Below are 26,328 nucleotides of genomic sequence, written 5' to 3'. Positions count from 1 at the left end.
ACGACTATAGTCTAAGCCCCGCCCCTCCCCCGAAGCTGGGAGCAGCAGGTCGTCTCCGGCTGCTCCCGGAGAAGATTACAAAAAAGTTGGTAAGTAGGGTAGTATTCCTACTGTTGCATGCAGGACCAGATTAACAATGGGGCGGATGGAGCTCCAGGTCCAGGCCTCTGCATAAAAATAGGCCCTTCAACATGGCAGCATGATGACGACCAGCTGCCTAGCTGTTCACACAGTCGACCATAAAAGAATTAAAATATTTTTTCTAGTTTTCTCGCAAAATTATGCAACATTTCTATTTTTATGTGTTTAGGGAGACAGTGGGACTGATAGTGCAGGGGGTGTACACGCCCACACGGCACTGGCCGTGCCCACACGGCACTGTGCACTACTTCTCCCCTTCTCAGTATAGGCCATTGAACATTTTCAGCTCCAGGCCTAAGTGGCCCTTAATCTGGCCCTGACTGTATAAGATGAACTACATGTTTCCCACAGTTAGTCTGACATATATGCCAACCTTCATGCAAAAGATTATCAAAATTGGAGATGGTTAGCAGGGGTCGATCTTCAAAATAGGTCCACTTGACATGGAATGACCCATCTGTAAATGTGGCCAAATAACCAGTCTGCATAGCAGGGTCGGCTCTAGGGGTGTTCGACCAGTGCGGTCGCACAGGGGCGCCACCCATAGAGGGTGCACCCCTCCCCAACATCCCGATTTCAGCACTGTCCTGCTGTTCCTCCAGTGGGCCGAAGTGGCCCGCGGGTGGTCAAATTGGGTGGTTGGGGACCCTCACAATGGATGCCATGCCATGGCATCCATTCACTGACGGCAGAGGGCTGGGGGAAGCCTAGTCAGTGACGGAGGGCTGGGCTTTACTCCGAGCCTGACGTTATTTGGAGGCGTGCCATGCGGGCACGCCTCCACATAACGTCACACAGGGGGAGTGGCCTATGGAAATGAAGCCACGGCCCCAATTTCGGTGCCGCGCGCGATTACAGGGCGCTATGTACCGGGCTGGCACAGGGTGCTCAGACCCCTGGAGCCGGCCCTGCTGCACAGTGTTTATTCAACATAAAATATCAGTTGAGTGTGTGGTTTCATTATGACCGATCTTTCCTATCACAATGTGACTGGACTTGGTGGCACAGGGCAGAAAACTGGACAAAAGGTAGGAGCCGCCCGCTGCTCCTCCGCTATATAAATGTGTGTGTTTGTAATTAATTTCCAGTATGGTCACATTAATTTATATAATGCAGTATAGATTACAGCATACTTGCCAACTCTCCCTGATTGTCAGGGAGACTCCCTGAAATAGCAGCAATCTCTCAAACTCCCTGAAGATTCTAGCAATCTCCCTGATTGCATCTTACCACCATTATGAAAGTGATATATAAAAGAAAAAACAGATGTATACATTCAACTGGGATCATTAGTATAATTTCCCTACATTAGGTATAAGGCACAATGATCCGTATGGCTACATGCATTTTCTGAAAACTACCAGTATGTTTTCATCAACCAACAGATCTTACTAAAGGTGCATATACACACACACAACGATTCTTTTGAACGATTATCGATAACGATATCATTTATCGTCCAATCGTTGGAAAAATCATTCACTGTCTGAGTTAAAACGATGAACGATTATCGTTCATGCGCGTTCACGTTTGTAGTTTAGTCAGACTGACCAACTGAACGATTTTCATTAAGGGAATATGCAAAAATCGTTTGTAGTTAAAAAAAAACGTTCATTACACTTTAAAAAATCTGACATATAATCTGACAGAAAATCGTTGGTAACAAAATCGTTGTGTGTGTATGCAGCTTAACTGCTTTGGGGATCATTTACATTTGGATGTAAATCAATTTTATGACAGATGTAGCCGTACACGTCCATTGTAACTCCGCGCTCATAGGTGCTGCTTTCACAATCTCCCTGAAATGCATTTTCAACAGTAGGTAAGTATGATATACTGTAAGTACTGTATGACACATCCTGCCAGCTGGTTGTTCGGCCTAACAAATGGATAGCTAGATAGATGTGCACAATTCATCTGACTGCTCAGCAATGGAGCTGCAAAATAATATTGTTCTGTATAATATATTTCATATATACTGGACATCCCCTAATATAAACTGAAAGTTATTATTGTTACTAATAAGAGACAAAGTATAGGGACACTGCAACATTGAGGACTGTCATGGAAGACACACAAAGCATTTGCAGGCTCAACCTTCAGCTCTGCCCTGAGCTATCCCACTTATCGCGACATCTATGGATGGATGAGCGTTAGCCATGGGTTTACTGCACGGGGAAAATGCATAATAACTGAATCGCTCCGAGCATTAAACCCAGAGCTTTACCCAAGCAGTAAACACTGCGGCGTATTAAATCTGCCCCCAATTTGACAGTGGGCCCTTGATCTGAGACCCCAAGTGGCATTTCTTTCGGACTCTGTACCTAGAAAGCAATCAAGCAGGAAATCTGTCATTGACCACATGGTCATGAGGGGACTCTCCAGATCACTTGTGTTTGGAGGGTGAAAATAATTACACTTTTTGGTAATGGAAAGTCTGAAGACAAACATGGGCGGAGGAGCCTTTCATACAGAGCCTTAGACAGAGTATATTGTCAGGGGCAACCCGGGTCCTAGTTTGGAGTCAGAGGGTCAACCCGAGCTGTGTGTCCTGAGTCCTCGACCGTGGCCACAACAAGGTTTATTCCCGGGAACGACCTGGACAAGCTGCAGTCTGAAAGGGGGGACTCGGGTTAAGTTTAAAAGCTGCTGATTGGCTGTGGATGCCAAGGCCCGCCTCAAGGAAACGAAATGCAGGGCAGACATGGGTGCAGTGTACATGGGACGACCCAGGAATAACCCAGGTCCTACGTGTAATGGGAAAGGGGTCTGAGCTGCTGCTGAAGACACTAGGGGGTAAATTTACTAAAGTGAGAGATTTTAGAAGTGAGTTTTAAAAGTGATGTTGCCCATAGCAACCAATCAGATTCTAGCTATTATCTTCTAGAAGGTGTATGTTAAATGTTAAGTAGAATCTGATTGGTTGCTATGGGCAACATCACTTTTAAAACTCACTTCTAAAATCTCTCACTTTAGTAAATTTACCCCTAGTTCTTTAATATTAAAAAAAAATCTAATCAGGCATTTGTAGTTTCTGGAAACCTATATCTGATGCATGAATGTAAGTTACTTAGCACTATATAATTATCCTCATTTGCATCTCCTGAAACATCTTAACAGCTCATTCATCATGTAAAGGGATCCCCTCCTTAATGAAGCTTTAAGGCAAAGACTATTTCCAGTACCGATAGCATTTATCATTGTCAGGCATTGTGAGCCACGCTGCTGTTTAGACGTAATTTATTTATTTATTTCCTTACTTAGCTTTTAGCAGGATTTACATAGAATAGAGACATAAATGATTCAGAAGTGAGAAGATAGATCTGCATTTATAAAACCAAGACTTGCAGCAGAAACACTTCTATGTCCCAGTGGTGAAATAATGTTGATACTTTTGTTTTTAATACAATGGGGTAGATATATAAAATCCGACTTGTACTAGGAGGCGTAAGGGAAAGGCGCAGAGCACTTCTGTCCCCTCTACTCCATTAATAGTCATCTGCACATCGGACTCTGCACTATATGCACTGTACACCTTAAAGTGAACTCCGTCATAGTGCTAACCAATGACATCTGTACCAACACAGTATATAGAAACATGTACAGACGTTACATCACACCAGGGAACGCATTGGAATCATTCAAACGTTCCCTGCAGGAAAGGATTTTGTGATGAATGACACATTTGTAAACCTAAGTACTGTAGCACGTTACGGGGCTGCATGTGCCATGATTCGCCCTGCGCACGCTCACAAAACGGTCCGAGGCGCACATCTGCTGTCTAGTCGTATTAGTACGAAGGTCAGCAGGATCTGCGCTTGCAGCTAAATTGGTATAACTGTTCAGCAACAAACAAATAAAATTCAGGCGCATTAAAGTTAATTAATAAGAATGAAAAGAAAGTAATGCAACTTAATTGTAATGATCAGCTGCTCCTACTGAGTGATTCTGTTATACACCAGTGGTCTCCAACGTTAATAGGGGTGTGAGCTACTTTAGAACAATGAAACATCTCCGAAGAGCTACTAAAATTGTAGAAAAATAAAATCTGGCTAATAACCGAGCAATTGAAGGTATTTTAATGAAAATTTTAAAAATAAGTTTCATAGAAAATAAAAATGCATTTAATTACAGTCATATTGATGTAGTTTGTAAATAAAATTTAAGCACAGTCACACTTCACTGTTAATTACCGGCTCCAGGGAGGTACGTGCAGTAGAGGAGCAAAAGATATAGGCAGGGCTGGGCGGGAGTCACTCGCTCCGCTGTAGCGTAGACGCCGTGGGTGAAACCACGGTGAAGCACGTCAGGTGATTGCTGCAGAGGCTGTAGCAATCACCTGACATGCTTCCCTGTGGCTCCACCCATGGTGTTGTTGCCATGGGAGAGCACACGTCAGAGGTCACTTCCTCCTAGTTGACCCTGCAGTACTGCAGCTAGGTGAGCTACCAAAATTAAGACCGCGAGCTACAGATTGGAGACCACTGGTCTAAACATATAAATAGTATTGACTAACTTATAACAACAAGGAGTGCATAAAGGTTACAAATTGAAAAAAAATTTTTAGTATAGAATAAATCTACATAGACCTATATAAAAGAAAATGTAAAGTTGCACAATATAAAAGTACACAGTAAAAAATGTGTTTATATATCCAGTAGTAAAAAGATTTGCGGAGAAAAAATTGTCTTTGAATATAACTCCGTCTAATGAAAAACCCAGCAATGGGAACAGCCAATTAATGTCCTTAAGACAAAGTAAAGTTCAATCGCCTTTAGAAACAAGTCTCATCCTTCTCTCCAGAGAAACACCAGCTATAATTTGTTTAAAGCTCCACTTTCCTTACAGTCATTACAGTCATTGTCCTTATAAACTTCCAGGTAAGAAGCCCATAATGGCAGATAATATTACATGATGATGAGTTATAAGGAGGAATACCACAGTCTCCTGGATTCCGATCTTACCACTGCCGTTGTTGGAAGCAGTGACAGCAGCTTGACTACACAGGAGGGAGCAAAGTGATTACCGCATTTGTCCAGGTAACCTTCTGAAGAAACCGCTACACGTAATAGCGGAGAAACTCGTTAAGGAACAGGGATATCCAGTCTCTAAACAGCCGCCTATGACATCTGTTTTGCAGGAACAACAGGTCTCCTGATCACCAGCTGGACAAATGCGGTAATCACTTTGCTCCCTCCTGTGTAGTCAAGCTGCTGTCTTACCTTCAGCGAGCAGCCCCGAACTGTGGAAGCAGTCTCAGCAGAGCCCTCACTGCTTCCAACAACGGCAGTGGTAAGATCGGTACCCAGGACAGTTCAGCAACAAGGTGGTCGCAGTAAAGCTAGGTACACAATATGCAATATATTGGCCAATCTTGCGATCGGCGATGGATGGCAAAGACCATCGTATACTGTGCATCCAATTCACTGTTTCATGAATTGTGTGGTTGCATCCTGCCATGCGATGTGCTGCACATCATATGGGACGATGCCACATATTATTGCAGTTTGCTATCAGTAATACCGTATCAATATATTGTACCGTCGTATGGCGGATTGTGCGGTGTGTATGTGGGCACTATATACAGTTAGCTTACATTGTATTGGCCTGTTGCAAAAACACCGGATCGTTCAGGTTGGACCCAGGTTTGGCATAAGATTGTCGCGTCCGTGCAGACAGAATTGAGGTCTTCTCAGAGGAGCGTAAAAACCCAGAGAGATCTCCTGCACCCAGGATAGGGCTGGAGCAAATGCAAATGCTATTAGCAATGACAGCTGCTCACATATGTATAGGCGGGATACGTTATGGAAGCCGCAATACCGACCGCCTGCTTCCCGAATCCTCTATCCCGCCTAGGGTTAAATGACAGGCGTCTAAAATCTAGATGCCTGTCATGTTCCCGATCGAAGGGATGCCGGGCGCCGCGAGCGGACAGCCACGGGGGGGAGGGTTAGGTTTAGGGCAGCAGGGGGGGGACTTCGGGTTAGGCACCCCCCCGGGAGGGTTAGGCTAGGGGGAGGGAGGGTTAGGCACCCCCGGGGGGGACTTAGGTTTAGGCAGCGGGGAAGGGGAGGTTAGGGTTAGGCACCCCTAAGGAGGGCTAGTGTTAGGGGGGATGGTTAGGTTAGTTTTTACTTACCTTAGGGACGATCAGGATTTCCAGCGCTGTTGGGCTTCCGCTGCCGGGCTCTGCTCTTTTGTCGGGCTGACGCTGCCGGGAATCGAACTGCCGGCCATGCGGCTGCCGGGATTTCATACCGAATGCGTATAGGCTTAGTACAGACACATAGATCTTCATACAGACAATAACCCACAGCTATTTTCTAAAACGCAATGCGGCTGCTTGGCAGGCTGTATATTACACAAAAAGGATAATAGGGATTGCATATAAGAAAATGCAATGAAGGCTTATACAATGTGTTAAATGGTAGGGACTTGCCTTTAAAAAAAAAAAAAAATATGAAGTTACCATTTTTGTCTAAACGTTACAAAGTTTAGATCAGAGATATTGTAATACCAAAAAATCCGATTTTATATAGAGAAGTCACATTCACAAATTCATATCCATATATAAAATGTCATATGCGTACCTGTAAATGGTTACCTGTAGATACTTTCACTAGCACCTGACCATTCCTTGTGTTTGAGCAGGGTTCCAGCATGAGCAAATGGCCGGGACCTTTGCCAAACACAACATGGCCCCCTATATACAGTAGCAGTTAGATCCCAATGTAGCACAGTCAGGCTTTCGGCTAGAGCCCCTGTGTTGGATCTCTCCTGGTACGGAGAAGGCTCAGCAATGCTGTAGGTGACGCCATATGTCCCGGTTATAGGCGTGCCAGAACGCCGATAAATTCAGCATATAAATAGACTGTTTTTCTGATAATCGATTCTGTGCTCTGTCATACATTCTGTACATTTGCGTACATTTAAGGTGGCCCCACACTGGACGATGTGTACAGGGATATGTGGGTACACACTGGACGATGTAATGAACGACGGAACGTTCATTCTGTCCTTCATTAACATGAGTGGGGCCACATGCGATATCGTCAGCACATCGAACCTGACTATGTCGCATGCAGGAGCGCGCAAGCGCATATCGTCATAACACACTGCACGATATGAACTGTATGTCGTTGCGATTTGGCCAAATCGTAACGACGTCGTCCCAGTGTGTACCCGGCATTACTCTTCCTAGAGACTTAATAGAGAAAAACATCATTTTTGAAAGAACTAGTGCCGATAATAAATGCATTTCCATACTGCACGTTATTATTACACCTATCTTTCTGATGTTTGCTGGCAATGCAAATAAAACACAGATCAATATTACGTGGGCATGCAAATCACTTGTGTCCCCTCAGGCAGCTTTGAAAGCGACACTTCAACTCGCATAGATGTAATAAGAATATTGGAAGCAAAATGTTATTTTAATTCAGTCACATATTTATGGGGAGATTTAATTAAACTCAAGACTGTGGGATATATACAGCATGAGGTGAGGTATTGGAACGTGTAGAAGGATTTGTTATGCTGTAACGTCATCAGTTTCAGTATAGCCCAACCGCACATATTGTCTAAAGTCTACATAAACATACACAACATAAATATAAGCCACAAAATGTAAAGGGCGACTATGGTAACACACTTTCCATAGGTACTGTCAGGATTCAGCCTGGGATCGGCCGTTACTCACCGCAGTGCCGGCTTTCCCTGACTAGCCGCACGGTCAGATGCCAGGTGTGGTGGCAGGTGACACGCTGAGTATTCTCCCAGGGGCCCTGTTGACTTCCATGCAATCCTCCATGTAGGAGTTCCCACGGAGGCGGTCATGGGCGCAGCCATATTGTCTGTCTCACCTAACCGGACCCTCCACCAATGGTGGCCTGGTCACCTCTCAGCTGACTCTCTTCTCCAATGGACGGCTACCTAAGGGTATAAAGCAGGACTCCAGGAAACAGGAAGTTGCCTGAACAACTCTTCTCCAGTAGCTGCTAGCGTCAGATCACTGCTCCAGGCTCCACGCTGTTGTATTCTCAGTACGCTTCACCAGTTTCTGTGATATTATACTTCAGTCACTACTGTTGTTCTCCAGTGATATTCAACATCAGTCACTCCCAATATTCTTTAGTGATATTCAACATCAGTCACTACCAGTGATATTCAACATCAGTCACTCCCAATATTCTTTAGTGATATTCAACATCAGTCACTACCAGTGATATTCAACATCGGTCACTACCAATATTCTTTAGTGATATTCAACATCAGTCACTACCAGTGATATTCAACATCAGTCACTACCAGTGATATTCAACATCAGTCACTCCCAATATTCTTTAGTGATATTCAACATCAGTCACTACCAGTGATATTCAACATCGGTCACTCCCAATATTCTTTAGTGATATTCAACATCAGTCACTACCAGTGATATTCAACATCGGTCACTACCAATATTCTTTAGTGATATTCAACATCGGCCTCTACCAATATTCTTTAGTGATATTAAACATCGGTCACTACCAATATTCTTTAGTGATATTCAACATCAGTCACTCCCAATATTCTTTAGTGATATTCAACATTGGTCACTACCATTGATATTCAACATCGGTCACTACCAATATTCTTTAGTGAAATTCAACATCAGTCACTACCAGTGATATTCAACATCGGTCACTACCAATATTCTTTAGTGATATTAAACATCAGTCACTCCCAATATTCTTTAGTGATATTCAACATTGGTCACTACCATTGATATTCAACATCGGTCACTACCAATATTCTTTAGTGATATTCAACATTGGTCACTACCAGTGATATTCAACATCGGTCACTACCAATATTCTTTAGTGATATTAAACATCAGTCACTCCCAATATTCTTTAGTGATAGTCAACATCAGTCACTACCAGTGATATTCAACATCGGTCACTATCAATATTCTTCAGTGATACTCAACATTAGTAACATCAGTGAAGTTCAACATCAGTCACTACCAGTGTTTTTCAACATGGGTCACTACCGATACTCTCCAGTGATATTCTACACTGGTCCCCACCAATATACTTCTGTATTACTAACTATTACTATTAATAAGCATTTGCAGGCTCAACTTTTCAGCTCTGCCCTGAGCTATCCAACTGAGCGCCGATACCATTAAGCCCCAGTGGGCTGCGTTAAATGCACCCTGAGACTTAATGCACAGGGGAACCCATAGATTCAAGGCACTTAACACAGAATCTATGAATTACCGAGCGTTAGCCCTGGGCTTACTGCAAGGTGAAAATGTATAGTAACTGAAATCGCTCTGAGCATTAAACCCGAAACTTTACCCGCATAGTAAACTCTGCGTATTGGATCTGCCCCAAATTTGACAGTGGGCCCTTGATCTGAGACCCCAAGTAGCATTTCTCTGAAACTCTATACCTAGAAAGCAACCAATTAGGAAAGCTGTCATTGACTACATGGGCATGAGGGGACTCTCCAGATTACTTGTGTTTGAAGGGTGAAAATAATTACACTTAATGGTAACGGAAAGTCTGAAGACAAACATGGGCGGAAGAGCCTTTCATACAGAGCCTCAGACCCATTATATTGCCAGGGCAACCCGGTCCTAGCTTGGTGTGAAAGGGTCAACCCGGGTTGAGTGTCCTGAGTCCTCCACCGTGGCCACAACAAGGTTTACTCCCGGGAACAACCCACAGTCTGAAAAGGGGGAATCCAGGTTAAGTTTAAAAGCTGCTGATTGGCTGTGGATGCAGAGGCCCGCCTCTGGAAATGAAATGCAGAACAGACACAGGTGCAGTGTACAGGGGACGACCCAGGAATAACCCAGGTCCAACGTGCAGTGGGAAAGGGGTCTGAGCTGCTGCTGAGACACGGCTTGAAATAGTGTGCAATGACCCGGGTTCAGGCCCACCATTTAGGTGTGAAAGTGGTATCAGTCCAGGGGCATTTTAAGAGAGGAGGGGGCCCGTGGGCAGACTCAGTGTGGGCCCCCTCCTCTCTCTAGCGGTGCCGCAGCAGTAGATCCTGGCTTAATTTAAGAATCTACTACGCATGCGCGTGCCACCAGGAAAATGGCGCCTGAGCTGATTTCCCGGGGACAACAGTACTGCGCATGCACGAGCCCCGGGAAAATGGGCGCCACCCAGCCCAATTGGAGACAACGGACAGGTAAGTATAAAAAGTTTATGGGTGCAGGGTGTGCGGTGCGGGCCCCTTTGGACCCAGGGGCCTGTGTGCACATCGCACCCTGCATCCATTATAGATACGCCCTTGTATCAGTCATTCATAATATAGACCAATATTACCATAGAGAGGCGTTACGATACTTACGGCTATTCATCCACTGCAGCACAGCACTAAAAGTTATTTACTGCAATCAAAACAGTATTCATTCATTGCAGCAATAATTAGGTATCGTTCTCCTTCTCTTGTGAAATTCTCCTATATCAGACTCCCTAGAAGATGCCAGACAGACATCAGTTTCATTAGAATCTGTCTGAATCTTCCCTAAAGCACTTAGGGTTTATTTCTGCTAAAAATAATTTCAAGCAGTAGCATTCATTACATTGTCATTTAAAAGGAAACTAAATCAGAACTAAAACTACAAATCCAATCTGGTCAATGGCATCAATATAGCCAGGAGTGTTATTCTCTTAATAGTACTGCTGTTCTACATTATGGGCCAGATTCCTTTTCCGCAGCACAACTGCACCTTTACACTAATGCCGCAGCTGATGGGATTTGTACAGAGACTCCTACCAGCTACTGTGCTAAGCCGCCGCTTTGCGCATTAAGATGCGCCGTCGGCAGCACATCCATCGCACCATTGAACATCACACTTGCCCTGTGGAGGAGCAGAATGTCTGTCTAGTGTTCCCGCTAGGCTGTTTTAGCGGGGCATCGCAGCCTGTCCGATTTTAAAGTGGCAACATGCGCCCTGCCCTTATAGCGACGCCCCGCTAAAGCAGTCTTCTCTGTGCCGTCCTCCCCCACGGCCCGCAGATGCGGTTACCCAATGCTGCCAGGTGAATAGATGCCGTGTGCATCTATTCACAGTGTGGGGAGAGTGTGGGGGAAGCACAACTCCTCCGAAAGTGCTGGGCACGCCCCCAAGAGTGACGAATTGGGGACATGTCACGAGGACACGCAGTCGCCCCGGTTGATCACACCCACTTTTCAGGGCTGGGCATACACCCAAGAGTGACAAATTGGGGACGTGTCATGAGGATATGCCCCCTCCCTGGTTGACCACGCCCCCTTTTAAGTGAAGCCCTGCCCGCACCTGAGCGCCCTGCCCTGCCACGGTCTGGAGTGAATACTATCTATCTATCTGAACATGGCCGTCAAAATCAGTGCACATGTGGAAAAAGCTGCAAGCGCTGATTGCCACACGCTGGCGTCTGGGTAGCCACCTGCCTGTTACCACCCAATGAAAACGTCTGTCTCTGCGTCCAAATTCGTTCTGCGGCTTTTATTGGTAACCATCGGGGCACACATGCCGCGAGTAGCACACCCACAAATGGGCGCGTGCACCTTGTTTGCTCCCATGATCCATAGAATTGCATGCTACGAACGTTGCCGCAACCTGGCGTAATGTATCGTACGCGTGTGCGGCCAGTCGCATGGCACATCGGCGGCAAAGATGGAGCAGGACATATCTGTACCTTATGCTAATGTGAGATTTCATAGGGCCAATGTGGGGGATCATGTGTCTGCAACCGGTGCGGGCCGCTGATTTTACGCCGGCCACCGCAACCATTATCATTATTATTATTGTCTGCACTGTCACCAGCCCCATGCTAGGCGCAGGCGATTAGTACTCACAAATCAGATGCCCACGCTGCTCCTGTGTCACTCCTACAAGACAGGAGGCAGTTCTGTGGGCGCTCACACTATTGCTGCTCCGAAACGCCCAATTTCGCAGAACAATAGATACGCTCAAGTTCCATACGATTCAGAATAATATCAGTTTTCCATCAAAATCACGGGTCCTGCCCAGGACGCTGAACACAGGTTTCAAGCCGCACCGCAGGCTAGACCCGGGATATTGCCGGGGCTTACCTCTCTTGGCAATGCGGCTCTCCCTATGCCTTGAATGGGACTCGGGATACCAGTTTCCACTGAGCCTTACCTGGGAACTACCTGCGTAAAACCCTGCTCAAGACCCTGAAAGAAATGCCGGTCAGTCAACCTGGGATTTTGTCCTAGAACTGCGACCCGGGTTGACACAGCAATAACCCGGGTATTTGCGGCAGTGGAAAAGGAATATATGACATCTGCAAATACTTGTAATTCTGCATCTGTGCATGCGCTGTATGAATGTGATTGCGTCCAGGCACGGACTCACAATCAGTAGGCAACAATCAGGGCTAAGGTGTGCAGCATTCACAGACCTCACCCATGTCTACCTAGTAACGCTGGTGAAAAGTCATCACTATCCAAGTACGCTCTCCAGGACAGGGGGGAAATGACATCACATAAGTGCCGCTTGTGATACCTTTGAAAGTTGTATATGGCACAAGTTACCCACCACTAACATAATATGTGCCTAACCTTTACATTACAACAATAATCCTGCTATATACTGTACATAAGAAAGGTTTGTTAAACCTACAACATATGGCAATAAAGAGGAGACATTTGTTAGGTGATCTGATTCATCTCTCCCACCTCACATTTACAATACAAATGTATCACCATCATCCTTGTATTTCTATATAACTGTGCAATCAGAGAGATGTCACCGTCATATACCCAGGCAGTATGACAACACCCTGAGGTGCAATAGCCTGCGCTCATGGAAATCAGAAAAACACAGCATACCACAGGCAGATGTCCAATAGCCCGTGACTGTACATGTATTCAGGTACACCAGTCTATGTTGCAGTAGCGCATAAAATCCATTCCTCTACCACAAACTCCTATCTGACTATTTCCTATATCCTATAAGACTATTTAAAAACACAGAGAGAAATATCAGGCACTGAATATACTATAATGGGGCAGCAGTCACACCTCAAGTGCTAGCAGAGCTGGGGCTGCCACCAACTGCCAGTGAGCCCCGGCCGAGTTTGGGGTGGCAGTTGGTGTGACTCCCCTATTTGAATCCTGGACTATGTAGCAGTTCACCTCTGGAGCCGCCACTGGTTCCTATTGTCATAGGACTTTTACTCCCTCCAAAATACCAGTACGAATTCAAGAACAAGACTTGCACAGCGATAGTAGAATCTGCTGCAAATATATAAAACTCTATTTCTTGCTATATATTTTTGCTGCAGACTTTCGTGCTGTGGAGCTCATTCAGACCCGCTCGCTAGATGCTTTCGCTCGCTCCCAGCGTATGCAAATCCAGCGCTCGCCCAGCAAGGCAGGCAATCGTGTGCCAAGGCATTAGCACGCCCACTATGTCTTGGCGTGCGATTTATGTACGCAGACGCCCACCAGCCAGTCTTAAGACGCCCACTTGCGCACGTCATCTCCTGGAAGTGCATGAAAACATTGGTACATCGAGCACCATCGGATGTGCTCGCAGCGCTTGAGGTTGACTATACCCTGCCGCAAGCACTGCGATCACTTCATTGTGAAATACAAGCAGGTGACGTGTACGATGACGCCGCCTGTTAATTATGAACGCCACTGAAACGGTGTTGAAACACTCAGGCATGCCTGCGTTCGCACCTCCACTCCCCCGCTTCTAGTAACCTGCCCCTGTTACCCCCTGCAAACGGCCTCTCCTGTCACTCATTCAACTGGGCTGTCTATGCCGGGCGAGCGAGCGCTTCCCGATCTTTCGCAGTGCTTCGCGCACAAGCGCATTGTGATGCATACGCAGATTGCAAAAATCGTCCAGCTACGAGCGATCGCTGCCGGCCAGGTACTAGCGATCGCTTCCTAGCGAGCGGGTCTGAATTGCTGTGTCCATTGCGGTCTTTAAAGACTTTTTCAGCCAGAAATCAATTCAACTTACCAGAAACACAGAACTCTGAGGGAACACACAGGAAACCCAGAGTCTAAGCAGCACACAGATAGCACATGCTGGACAAAATCTAGCCAAAGGCCACAATACTGCGAGATAGCAATGCTAACCACTGTGCAACTCCTTTGTAAATGTACCTAATGAAGGAAGCACTTCATGGTGAACCGGCTGGCATGGTTATGTAGATAATTATTACTCAATACAGTTTACTGAATAAATCAATGGACTTTTCTCACAGTCCCAAAAGATGTGTCAGGGACTAACGGGTTACATACAAAAACTGCTAAATAATATGGTAAAAGGTGGATTATAATGGTGAAACTGGATGGAGCCGACTGTTCTATACTTCTGTTACTTCTTCATACGTTATTACATACAGTACAGCGACGGCCCCAATAAAAGCTGCTGAAGCAATCTGTGCCTGTACCTTATACAGCTGTAGTGTTTGAACGTACTCGCTGCCTTCTGGCACTCCAGGCACAGCTGAATGGCTCCTGGGTAATCCTCCTCCTACAAAACAGACAAAATAAATCTGCATCAGAACCCTCCATGGCTTTGCGGTGTTAAACGGAACATATCCCTGCACTGAAGAGGTATAAAAAGCTAATTTATTTAAGTAAATGAACACCGTAAAGTGATCTGTGATTCATGGCGGATACGTGCAGAGCAGCAATGCTCCTGGTTGGGTACTTAGCAAAGTGGATACGTGAGAAACATTAGGAAGTCATTTTCCTTGTTAATAACCTATGCGTCCTCTATGAGAGGAGAAGAGCTCCTGACCGCAGGACGTGCTGAATGACCAATATAGGAGCACGGCGGCAGGCTGAGGCAATCTGCAGGTCTCCAGCTAATGTAAAACTACCACAGGCTTTATCTGCTGGAGGTTGTAGTTCAACACCTAATGGGTGCACCAAAAAAAACAAGAAAAGCAGAATGTAATCACTGAGCGAGTCACAGAGTTATTCCCATAAGCTTATTATAGGCGGTAGGATGGCACACAATGGCAGGGGAGCCTGCTGGTTCCATACTTCAATTTACAACACAGCGTTCCCTGCAAGTGACTGAATATAATGGGGATAAACAGTTGTGGATTATAGTAGAGGCCTTTGCGATGATGGATGAGGGGCACTATGACCATAATGAGATAAAGTGGGGATGACAGGCTCATTGTATATCACATTGAGCTCAGTGGGACGCAAATGCCATTTAAAGAAAAATTATTGAAATATCATTTTAGTAACAGATTTGGGGGCCTATGTATTATTAATTGCAGCTATGCCGCGGATATTAACATTCTGTGTGACAGTAGACTTTTTCTTTTTAAACAAATGTATCCCCTGTATGTACTAAAGACAACTGGCAGGGAAAGAGGTGGTGACTATCGCCATCCCTGTAGTTACATTGCTGAAAGGCTCCTCCAGAGAAATTGACACTGCACATAGGGCCTGATTCAGAGCCACTCGTAAGCGGCAGCTCGTTCGCTCTGAGCGATGTTTGCCCAACTGCGCATGCGTACGGATCGTTATACGCATGCGCGAACCAGTCAGTGCGGCCGAAATTCATGTGCTCACAAAATAGCGAATGCCTGCTATTTTGAGTGACAGAAAGAGGCGTATGTGGGTGGTAACAGGGGAAGGTGCTTGAAAATGGGGAGTGGAAATCAGAACGCAGGCGTGCTTAAAGGTCAAAACGGGCGTTTTATGGGTGTGCATATTTAAAACAGCAGCGTCATGGACCACGTCACTGGGTTATTTTATAGTCAGAACTGCTCGCAAAATTGTGGTAGCAAACACCAACCCCAAGAATAGCGAGCAGTTCATACCCTTGTCGATGTACTCGATTAATCTAATAAATAGCGGACAGGACGTAGGATGCGAGCGGCCAGGGGGCGTATTTTTCCAAAAAACGAACGCAAGTTTTGTTCGCTCGTTCAGACATAGAGGCGTGAACAGACCAGCAAACAGCGAACGGTTCATTTGAATAGCCACCCCTAGATTTAGAACGAACGACCGCAAATAGCGAGTGGCTCTGAATGAGGGCCATAGTGTCAGATTCGGGAGAAGGACGGAGGCTGAAGGAGCGGGATCGTAAGATCCCTCTCCTGCGAGGATGCCTCCATAGGCATAAAGCAGTCTGGGCCTTCTCAAGGGGATGTAGTCTGGAAGCTGACGGTCTAAATGCCGACCGCCGGCTTCCAGACTCTGTAAACCCGGCGTGGTACTAATGATAGGCGTAGAAAACTCGACGCCCGTCATTAACCATACGCCGGAAGACCGACGCCCGGCATACCGAACGAATGTAAGCCTGGCGCGGACAGCCGCGGGGGAGGAGGGTTAGGTTTAGGGTTCCCGGGGGGGACTTAGGGTTAGGCACCCCCCGGGAGGGTTAGGATTAGGCTAGGGAAAGGGGGGGTTAGGGTTAGGCAACCCCCGGGGGGAGGTTGGGGTTAGGCACCCCCCCGGGGGGAGGTTGGGGTTAGGCACCCCCCCGGGGGGAGGTTGGGGTTAGGCACCCCCCCGGGGACTTAGGTTTAGGCAGCGGGGAAGGGGGGGCTAGGTTTAGGCACTTGGGGGGGGAGGTTAGGGTTAGGCACCCCTAAGGGAGGGTTAGGGGGTAGAATAGGTTAGCGATGCTTACCTTAGGGACGATCGGGATCTTCACCCTTGTCGGGCTGCTGCTGCCGGGATTTGTACCATGCGGCCGGCGGTAATACCTATCACACCCTTCTCAAGATGGCATAAACAGAGGGAGCTAAACTCTGAAAAGCTTTGCTTTTCGGAGTTTGGTACATAGGGTCAGACCGTAGTCCCTATTGATTACAATTGGGACTGCAGTCTGCAGCACTACTACAGCATCCTTCTGCAGGAGATTTCTGTCAGTACATATTGGGGATACTGTACATAATATGATGCAGAAACTGCTGTTTCTACATAATTATATGCAGAAAAAAATGAAGGTAAATAGGCCCCCTTGGAGTGATAGACATGGGGTATAGTTAGCAAAGTCTGGGTTTTTAGGAGTGGAGATGTTGCCCTTAGCAACCAATCACATTCTAGCCATCATCATCTAGAAGGGGCTAGATAAATGTTAAGTAGAACCTGATTGGTTGCTATGGGCAACACCTCCAGTTCTAAAAACCTGCACTTTAGTAAATATACCCCTAACTGTGTGTACAAATGAAAATCGTAATTTGACAGTGTTCTTTAATAAATATTAATTCTGTTTAGTGATCAAGCACAAAGAACTGACAGTCTTGTGCCGGGTACACACATGAGCGACCGGCAATCGTGACGATGTCCAGGGACACACTGGACATCATGATTGCCGGTACACATTACAGCAATGCAATGAAGGACGGCACGATCACTCGTTCCGTTGTTCATGAATATGCATGGCGCTGCATGCCATATCGTCCAGTTGGTCGCGCAGCACGGCCGACCGGACGATATTGCATGCGACCGCAGGAGCACGCAAATCGGGCATACACACTGACCGATATGCCCAATTTTTTGTTCTGATTTAGCCAAATCGGAATGACATCGCTCCAGTGTGTACTCAGCTTTGGAGTGGCCCAGTCAGAGCCCAGACCTCATTGAAAACCTGTGAGATCCCTTCTCAGTTTAATGGAACTTGTTTGCAGGGAAGACCGAGATAGACTGGCAACCATGTCAAAGTTGATCAAGACCTATTTACAATACGCACTGCTACAGGCATGCATCCGAAGGTAAGTATGCGGGTAAAAGTTACCTGGCCCGGGACAGGTATTTTGGGGTGTACTGTGGATGGGACAGGTTAACATTAAAGGTGGGAATATTTAAATTTTTTTTTAACTGTTCTTAAAAAAATAGAAAAATCAGCCATTTAAAAGTTATTAATAGTTACAGTGAGATAATGGTAGCTAATATTCATTTGCCAGTTGTTTTAGGGTACAGGCTGATTTCCCCCATTTTGTTTTACATTTACCACGGGTTTTTGCAGAAAAAAAATATTTTTTACAAATTGACAGCGGAAGAATCGGGGGAGCATAGCGCATTATTCGAAAAATAATGCGATAAGCGTGCTCATTTTTTACGCAAAAATGTTGCACCCATTTGGATCTATACTTCTAAATAACCATGAGTATGAAAATGTACAATGTTGGTCATATTAAAAGAAAAAAATACAGAAACACATAAGCATTTAAATACATGACAGCAAGGAAAAAATTGCTTTTCATCCAATTTAAAGCTAGAACACGTTTTTACAATGTATATTGTGCCTAGCAGCAGCATTTTATTAGGGAATAGAAAATGCATTTTGAAATATTAAAAGCACATACTGAACTGTACCAGGGTAAAATAAACTTAATCTCTCTACTGCCTACAGTAATATCAATCACCATTGACAGAACATTAGGTCGTGTGGGACAGCAGACAGCCAGACTCCCATCCATAAACAGCCAGAACGGCCATGTATTGTAGTGGAAGCTGGTCGAGAATTGAATCAAAATCCGTTTGGGAAGCTTGTTACACTGAAAGGCGAATGAGGGAAGAGCAAAAAAAGATGAGATCAAAATGACATTTTAAAAAAATATAGCGCTGAGGACTAAATGGTCAAATAACACCCGGGCTGCACAAGCATATAAAACTCAGCTTAGAAATAAATCTCCTACACCATCATCTCCATAGTAATACTGCAGCTGCCGGTTCCAGCATGAAGTGATTTATAAAGTCAGGCTCCTCAATCCTGCGGGATTGCACATATATTGTAAACTGCTGATATGTGATGTCTCACACATTGAACCGATGAGGGGGAAAACGAGTTATAAAAACCAATGTGATTAATTTGCATTGGGCACAACTAGGGCAATGATCAGAGCATTACCAAGCTAAGCTGGCCACATATGTGTCTTCCTTTCAATAAACTGAACCTAACTACGGAAAGTTTCTGCCCCTGAACAAAGTCTGACCAGCAAGTGATCGTTATATATCAGACGGGAAGGATGAGAACGGGACGGGTGGAAACGAATAGACGCCATAGTCTCAGGGCCTGATTCAGCAGTGCACGCTAGTGATTGAAAGTCTGCTACCGTTTGTGGGCGGGGAGGGGGCGGCGATGCCCTCTGTTTCCCGAAACAGAGGCGTGTCGCCGCCGTTGCGGGGGAGGGAAGAAGCCAGGATCTCCATCAGCTGACAGAGGTTTCCTGGTCTCTTCCCCTAAACTGCGGCGGCCGGCTGCGGGACCCCATGGGTCACCGCAGCCAGCCGATGTTACACAGATTATCCGATGCTGCGTTGGACAACGCAGCTCGGTTAAGTAATGCACAGGAGGTGTGATGCCCACTGCTGCATTACCATATCTGCAAGGGTCGCAATTGCAAAGCTGCCTGCGTGCATACATCATATATCTATAGCCTGCGTGCATGCATACATCATATATCTATAGCCTGCATGCATTAAATCATATCTATAGCCTGCATGCATACATCATATATCTATAGCCTGCGTGCATACATCATATATCTATAGCCTGCGTGCATTACATCATATATCTATAGCCTGCATGTATACATCATATATCTATAGCCTGCGTTCATACATCATATATCTATAGCCTGCGTTCATACATCATATATCTATAGCCTGCGTGCATACATCATATATCCATAGCCTGCGTGCATACATCATATATCCATAGCCTGCGTGCATACATCATATATCCATAGCCTGCGTGCATACATCATATATCCATAGCCTGCGTGCATACATCATATATCCATAGCCTGCGTGCATACATCATATATCCATAGCCTGCGTGCATACATCATATATCTATAGCCTGCGTGCATTACATCATATATCTATAGCCTGCGTGCATTACATCATATATCTATAGCCTGCGTGCATACATCATATATCTATAGCCTGCGTGCATAACATCATATATCTATAGCCTGCGTGCATACATCATATATCTATAGCCTTCGTGCATACATCATATATCTATAGCCTGCGTGTATACATCATATATCTATAGCCTGCGTGCATACATCATATATCTATAGCCTGCGTGCATACATCATATATCTATAGCCTGTGTGCAGCTTTGCAATTGCGATCCTTGCTGAATCAAGCCCTCAGATTCCAACCTCCGGGTTTAGTGATTCAAAAAGTTGTGCACGTAGGCTTTGCCCTTTGCTGAAAATTTAACAATTGACATAAAATAACACGTTAATCCATTCAGAAACCAAAGTAGTTCTGGAAAATTTGGAAAATTGTGTACAATATAGAATGATATTTCACAAAGAGAGATTTACGGCTTTCTTAGGCAATAATCAAAAAGTTTACTGATTAATGTAATAAATCTCCCTATATTATAATAGAGCTACAATTAACACCACTACATATTTTCTCCATCTTCCATTGTTATACACAGTTTTCAGCTCTACAAAAGAATTGGCACCTGCACTGTCTTATCAGCGTCACCAGGCGACTTACGCTAACAGAGGCGGCCTCGGACTATAAGGCATACTATTAAATAGGAGGGGCCTGAAATAAGTTTCTGGACGTGCAGTGCATAGGTAGAGTAGACACAATCTGACTTGTCTGGTTGCGAGCTGTAATCTCGGACTAAAGTTCTTGTGAACCTTCAGGAAACAGAACGGTATATAAGCAGCACTGTACACCGAAGAAGAAAGCTTGACACTCCATGCAAAGCTTGGCCTGAGCAAGGATACTGCATCAGCTAACTCGAGAGAGCAGGAGGCGGCTCGGGTGACTTGGAGCCGCAACATGCTGGCCAGGATTACTCAAACTCTGTCTGGGAGATCATCAGTGGCAATGAATCCTGGATCTACAGTTTTTACCCTGAGACCAAATAACAGTCGGCCCAGTGGACTCAAGTTGGAGGTGTGCTATCACAGAAGTTCCGATGTGGCTGTTTTTGTGGCCAAAACTGGTCGTGTAGCCATCGTACCCACTTGCACAGTAGTGCGCCGTCACTGGGGACTGGTATGCCAACCATTGCCTGCCGCAAGTGCTGGGAGCCATTCCCAGGGGCTGTCCAAGTACTTTTGGTCGTGGTTACCTTATTCATCACGACAATGCACCTGCCCACACAGTTGCACACAGATATACAGGTGTCACATATCAAATTAATCAGCACAGTCTCCTGGTGCGTCCTAGTCGCATCACATCGCGACTTAGACACACGTTTGGCAAAAAAAGACGCCCGCCACTAGCGGAGGTGCACAGGACCTAGAGGCTCAGTCACAAAAAGCAAGTTGTGCTGCGTGGCGTATTGAGGCTGAATGTATGAGGACACATCTGTATAATACTTTTTGTGCATCCGGAAACTTATTGCATACCCTCATATGTCCCACATGTGCTTTTAAAGCCGCGTATCCACTAGACGATAAATTGGATGATTTGAACGATAACGATATCGTTATCGATAATCGTCCGCAATATCGTCCAGTAGATATGCTGTTAACAACCAGCGATGCGCAATCCCGCTGGTCGTTGAACGCATCTTTCATCGCCCGTACTTGCAGGGCAACCTGACGATATAGTCAGGTTCTGCAAGTACGGGGATGAGGGAGGGTGACTTCGCTGAACGATATATATCGTTCAGTGTGGGTGCTCAATGTCTTTAATGACATCGAGCACACCACAGCCGGGGAAACACTAGACGATATCGCTCATGGAGCATATCGTCTAGTGGATACCCGCCTTATACTGCTCTATGTCACATAAAGGTTACATTTTCCACACAATGTTTCACAGTTGGTCCAGGAGATCTGATAATATTGTCTATTGGTTTTTATTTTAAGTGGTGGTTGAAATGAAGCACACTGTAGCCTTACACATAATAAATGAACAAATGCAGGTAAAGTGATCCCATATCTCCCAACACTCTCCATTTTGTCAGGTCAGTCACAATTCTCGGGCCTCGAAGAGTGGAAGACTCAAAGTGGTTAGGGGGGGGGGGGGGGGGCATGGATTGGGCTCTTTTTGCCAAGGTCCTTTTTTACTATGTTTTTATTAGAGATGAGCAATACAGATATGATCAGTTCTTTTCGCCAAATTAGCACAAATTATCTTATTGGCAATCCAAAACATGCGGGAGCCAGACAGCCAATTAGATGTCGTTTTTCGGAACCGAACCTAACCAAGTAGAACCGAACCGTTCATCTCTAGTTTTTATGCATCTATCTGCAGTATACAGTATATCCAGCTAGTTATCTCCTGAACCATTAGCTAAAGTACAATAGTTCAGCATAGGTTGAGATCATGTTTTGAGATAGGTAAAGCTCCAATCTGTAGGGATTGGAAATATATACTGTAGTAAAACGTATGATGAGATAATTTTATCCATCATGTAATGCAGCATTCCTAGCAGGTGAGGGAGTGCAGACCTAAGTAGGACTAATCGGGCCCTTACAGAATTGCATATGTCCGTTGCAGTCATGTAAGATTGATTAATAAAATGACAACGTAAAAGTACACAACATAAACATGTTTGGTGACACAAAACTCTTCCACAAATATATTCTTGAACATGACCTCCAAGTGCTCCAACACACCAACATAAAGTATCACTTTTATACATTGGTGTTTTAACAGCATATACTGTATTATTTTGTTGTAAATATAAAGCTTCATAATGAAGTAAAACAAACATTTCCATTTAGTTTATTTGTGTGGAGAAACCAGAAGTAGTGACCAGCTCTGACGTTATTTGCAGGAACCTTTTTCCATTATAGGAGAGAGGAAGGGGGCGAATGCAGAGATCAGGGCATCGGTGGGTCACCTACAGTCATTGGTCTCCTCCTTAGGCTCTATAAATCAGGAGAGGCCTTAGTTGCACAACTGCTAATGGCCACAAAACTCTGTCATAATGGGAGCATATTACGCAACATACCCGCGTGTGTACCCCAAAACCCTCATGCCGCCTGATAACAACCATTGTTGGACATGTTGGCAAATGCCATTGGAAGCTGTGTGTGTGGTCATTGATGTGAACCAGTGACATTGGCATTATAGCACCCACTCAGCCGACGTGTGTCAGAACGAGACAGTGATCCTATAACTCGGCCCTCAGGCCAACCCAGGACCCGTTTACAGCATAGGAAGAGTCGGCGCTTGGAGATGATCTCATCTCCAAGCGCCGGCTCGGCACGTGATGGCGGTGACCTCATCGACCCGGCAATAGGCCGGGTCGGGCCACCAGTCTGAAAGGGGACTCAGCCGGGTCATACCCGGGCTGGACGCTTGTATAAAAGCCCGGAAGCGACCCGGCAATGCGGTGTGAAAAGGGTATAAGTAAAAATGGCTTCGGTAAGCCTGGTTACTTTTTGTTTTTTTTAAACACAAACAGGGGTATTCAATTTGGAGCGAAAATTTTGGATGACGTCATTTTCGCCGATTTCAATTATCACCGTATTCAATTTCAAAGACTTTTCGCAGGTTCGAAAAGTCTTTGAAAAAAACGGGGATAACTTTTCACCACTGAATAGGCTGCGAAAAAAAGTTTAGGGGTTTAGGGGTCCAGGCTTAAAAAAAAATAGCCTGCAACCCTGGGAATGTCATTTAAAAATAAACTGTGTCAAAAAAATTAAAAAAATAAATAAATACATTTTTAAAAATTGGGGTGTAAAAAAAAAAATGGAAAAAAAGTGTTTAAAAATAGGTTCAGGACTATTCTGCAAATATGCGGCAGGTGTTTTCTAGAATAGATTATTAGCGGCAGGTGCATTTTTGCAGAAACTTTTAAAAATTACTTTAGGGACATAAAAATATGCTAGTACCCATTTTCATGTACCCCAAATATGATGCAACCACTTAAAAAAACGGAATAAAATAACCTAAGTGCTCTTCTGCATCACTTCTTCAATGTCGGAAAAAAAAACACCTGACGCGGCTATTTAAAACCCCGACTTTCATTTGCAGGCTAAAACGGGGGTACCCATAGTGACCCCCCACGTTTTGACAGCTTTAGGGGGGTCTTACAATTTATTCCAGGTAAATCCCGTTTTTTTTCGCTGATCCTATTTTGCCGGCTCCCATTTTCGTAGCTTTTTAATTGAATACGGGGATAAAGCGGGCGCGCGCCCGATACTTTATCCCAGGAAAATCAGCGATGTGGAGCGAAAAGTCCAGTACGGACTATTCGCTTTAAATTGAATACCCCTGAAAGACTGCATGGGATAATGCTGATATAACAATTTGCCAGGTCCGAGTTGCTTATATACAAAACATTTTGCTGTCACTGTTCAATACATTCATACGTCCAGGACCAATAAATCTTTTCCCCCGAAATGCAACTTTAAGTTCAGAAAAAAAGAATGAAAACACTGAATTTACCTCCAGCATCTCGCTCAGACGTATGTCCGTTCTTTGCTGGTGAAAGAAGAATGAAGAAACATGAATAACAAGGTAACTTCATAAATACAAAAGGAAATAGAATTACATCAACAATCATTACCAGTGTTTTAATTGTCCTCAGAGACTTCAGCAGACCAATCAATAACTGCCTCTTCCTCTGGCTTGCCAGCAGTCCCAGGCTAGCTTGCGTAAAACCTTCTTTTGCTGTGTTTAAGTGTCTAAGAAAATAACATAAAACACCAGTTACAAATCAACATAACATAATATAAAACACGGATTACAAGGAACACTATAAACACAATGAAGATTAAATATGAATTACACTTAAAATATAGCAATGGTTAGATTTTACTATGCCAACATAAAATCCTGTGTTTTACACTATGTAAATAAAAGTGATTGGACATCCCTGGACAAGCGAAATGCACACCATTACACACCAGTTCCAAATGGCCATTAATGTGGTGGTTTCGACAAGAACACTTGGTAGGGAGGCCCGTGCACTTGTAGTTCTACGGAAACAACAAATGTTTTTATCAGGATGACAATGCCACCTGTCATGTTTCCAGGGCGACGCTGGACTGGTATACAGAAAATTCTGTAACCCGGATGGACTGGCCAGCTCAGAGTCCTCATTGAGAACCTCTGGGACGAATGAGAGTGAAAGGATGTTCTCAACCTTCCTCAGTGTGACAGTTGGTCACTGTACGCAAGGCAGAATGGCAAAACATACCGGTTGCTATTGTCCAGGAACTTGTGGACCGTTTGCCAAGAAGGGTGTCTGCAGTAATCACTGCACGTGGTGACCTACAAAGTTCTGACGTCAATAACATCTGGTTGATCTATTTGCTGTCCGTGTCCAATCACTACATAGTGTACTTGCCTGCTTTGCCAAGTCCCAATAACCCTAACGGTCTCCTGTCTCTTAGTTTAGGTGGGCTGATTACCCCTCAGTGCATGCAATTTGCCGCTTGCATTAGTAAAGAGTATAGACGAGTCTCCCCCTGTTAATAAGTACAGCACGTCTAATTCTAAGTTATACAGTGCACACACATTCTACAGAGACTAGTCATCCTCATCAGGCCCTGTCCCAGTGGAGCTTACAGTCTATATTAGAGATGTGCGGGTTCTGTTTTATTCGGTTCTTATTGCCAATTTATCGCAAATTCGGATTAGTTCGGATTTCTCTTATTGGCTATCCAAAACACATGACAATATGATGCCGTCTTTGAGATCCGAACATAGAGTAAAACCGAACCGAAAAAACACACAGTTTAATTTTTGTCAGAACCCTATTAACCTACCAGTATGTTTTTGGATGCAACCCACGCAAGCACGGGAAGAACATACAAACTCCAAACAGTTAGGGCCTTTGCGGCTAATTGAACCCAAGACCAGTGGCTTCACTAGAGGGATGCGGACCGCACACTAAAATGCCGGCTCCTCCCTAGTGACAGGGAGCCGGTACTCCACACTAGCATCACAGTGCAGCGGCAAGCTCACGGTCACTGAGGAGGAACCTGCAGTGCAGGGAGAGTCTCTGGGAGCAGTCCAGTGTCTCCGGTACGTCTGGGCACGTCCCCAGAGTGATGAAACCGGGATGGGGTGCTGCGAGGCCACGCCCACTTTGTGGGCACGGGCGCCTTCGAAGCATGCAGGGGGTTTACTTGCCACACTGGGTGTCACTGACCCCAGTGTCACCACTGCCCAAGACCTCAGTATATACAGGAGAGATGGGTGGAACCGTAGGAGGCTTCAGAGAACCCACAATTCAGATGCACTGTGTATAACATATAAGTACAAATGTTTTTAATGTTAACACTGCAA

The 26,328-nt window shown here is 45.1% G+C and overlaps 1 protein-coding gene across 2 annotated transcripts in view; it reads right to left on the bottom strand.

Moving 5' to 3' along the window:
• Positions 1 to 26,328, bottom strand: part of VPS50 (VPS50 subunit of EARP/GARPII complex) — a 259,035-nt gene that overhangs the window by 123,813 nt on the left and 108,894 nt on the right. For both annotated transcript variants that reach the window (XM_088443849.1, XM_088443850.1), the window contains 3 exons: positions 24,602 to 24,719; positions 24,481 to 24,516; positions 14,565 to 14,647 (listed from right to left, as the gene is read on the bottom strand). In XM_088443849.1, coding sequence (XP_088299975.1) covers positions 14,565 to 14,647; positions 24,481 to 24,516; positions 24,602 to 24,719 — 237 coding nt within the window. The remainder of the gene's footprint in view (positions 1 to 14,564; positions 14,648 to 24,480; positions 24,517 to 24,601; positions 24,720 to 26,328) is intronic.

Source organism: Taudactylus pleione, unplaced genomic scaffold (genome assembly GCF_031769625.1).
Source record: "Taudactylus pleione unplaced genomic scaffold, aTauple2 ptg000335l, whole genome shotgun sequence".
In the NCBI taxonomy this organism is placed as follows: domain Eukaryota; kingdom Metazoa; phylum Chordata; class Amphibia; order Anura; family Myobatrachidae; genus Taudactylus; species Taudactylus pleione.
The sequence above is the reverse complement of the archived record's forward strand: the minus strand, read 5'-3'. Positions and strand labels throughout refer to the sequence as shown.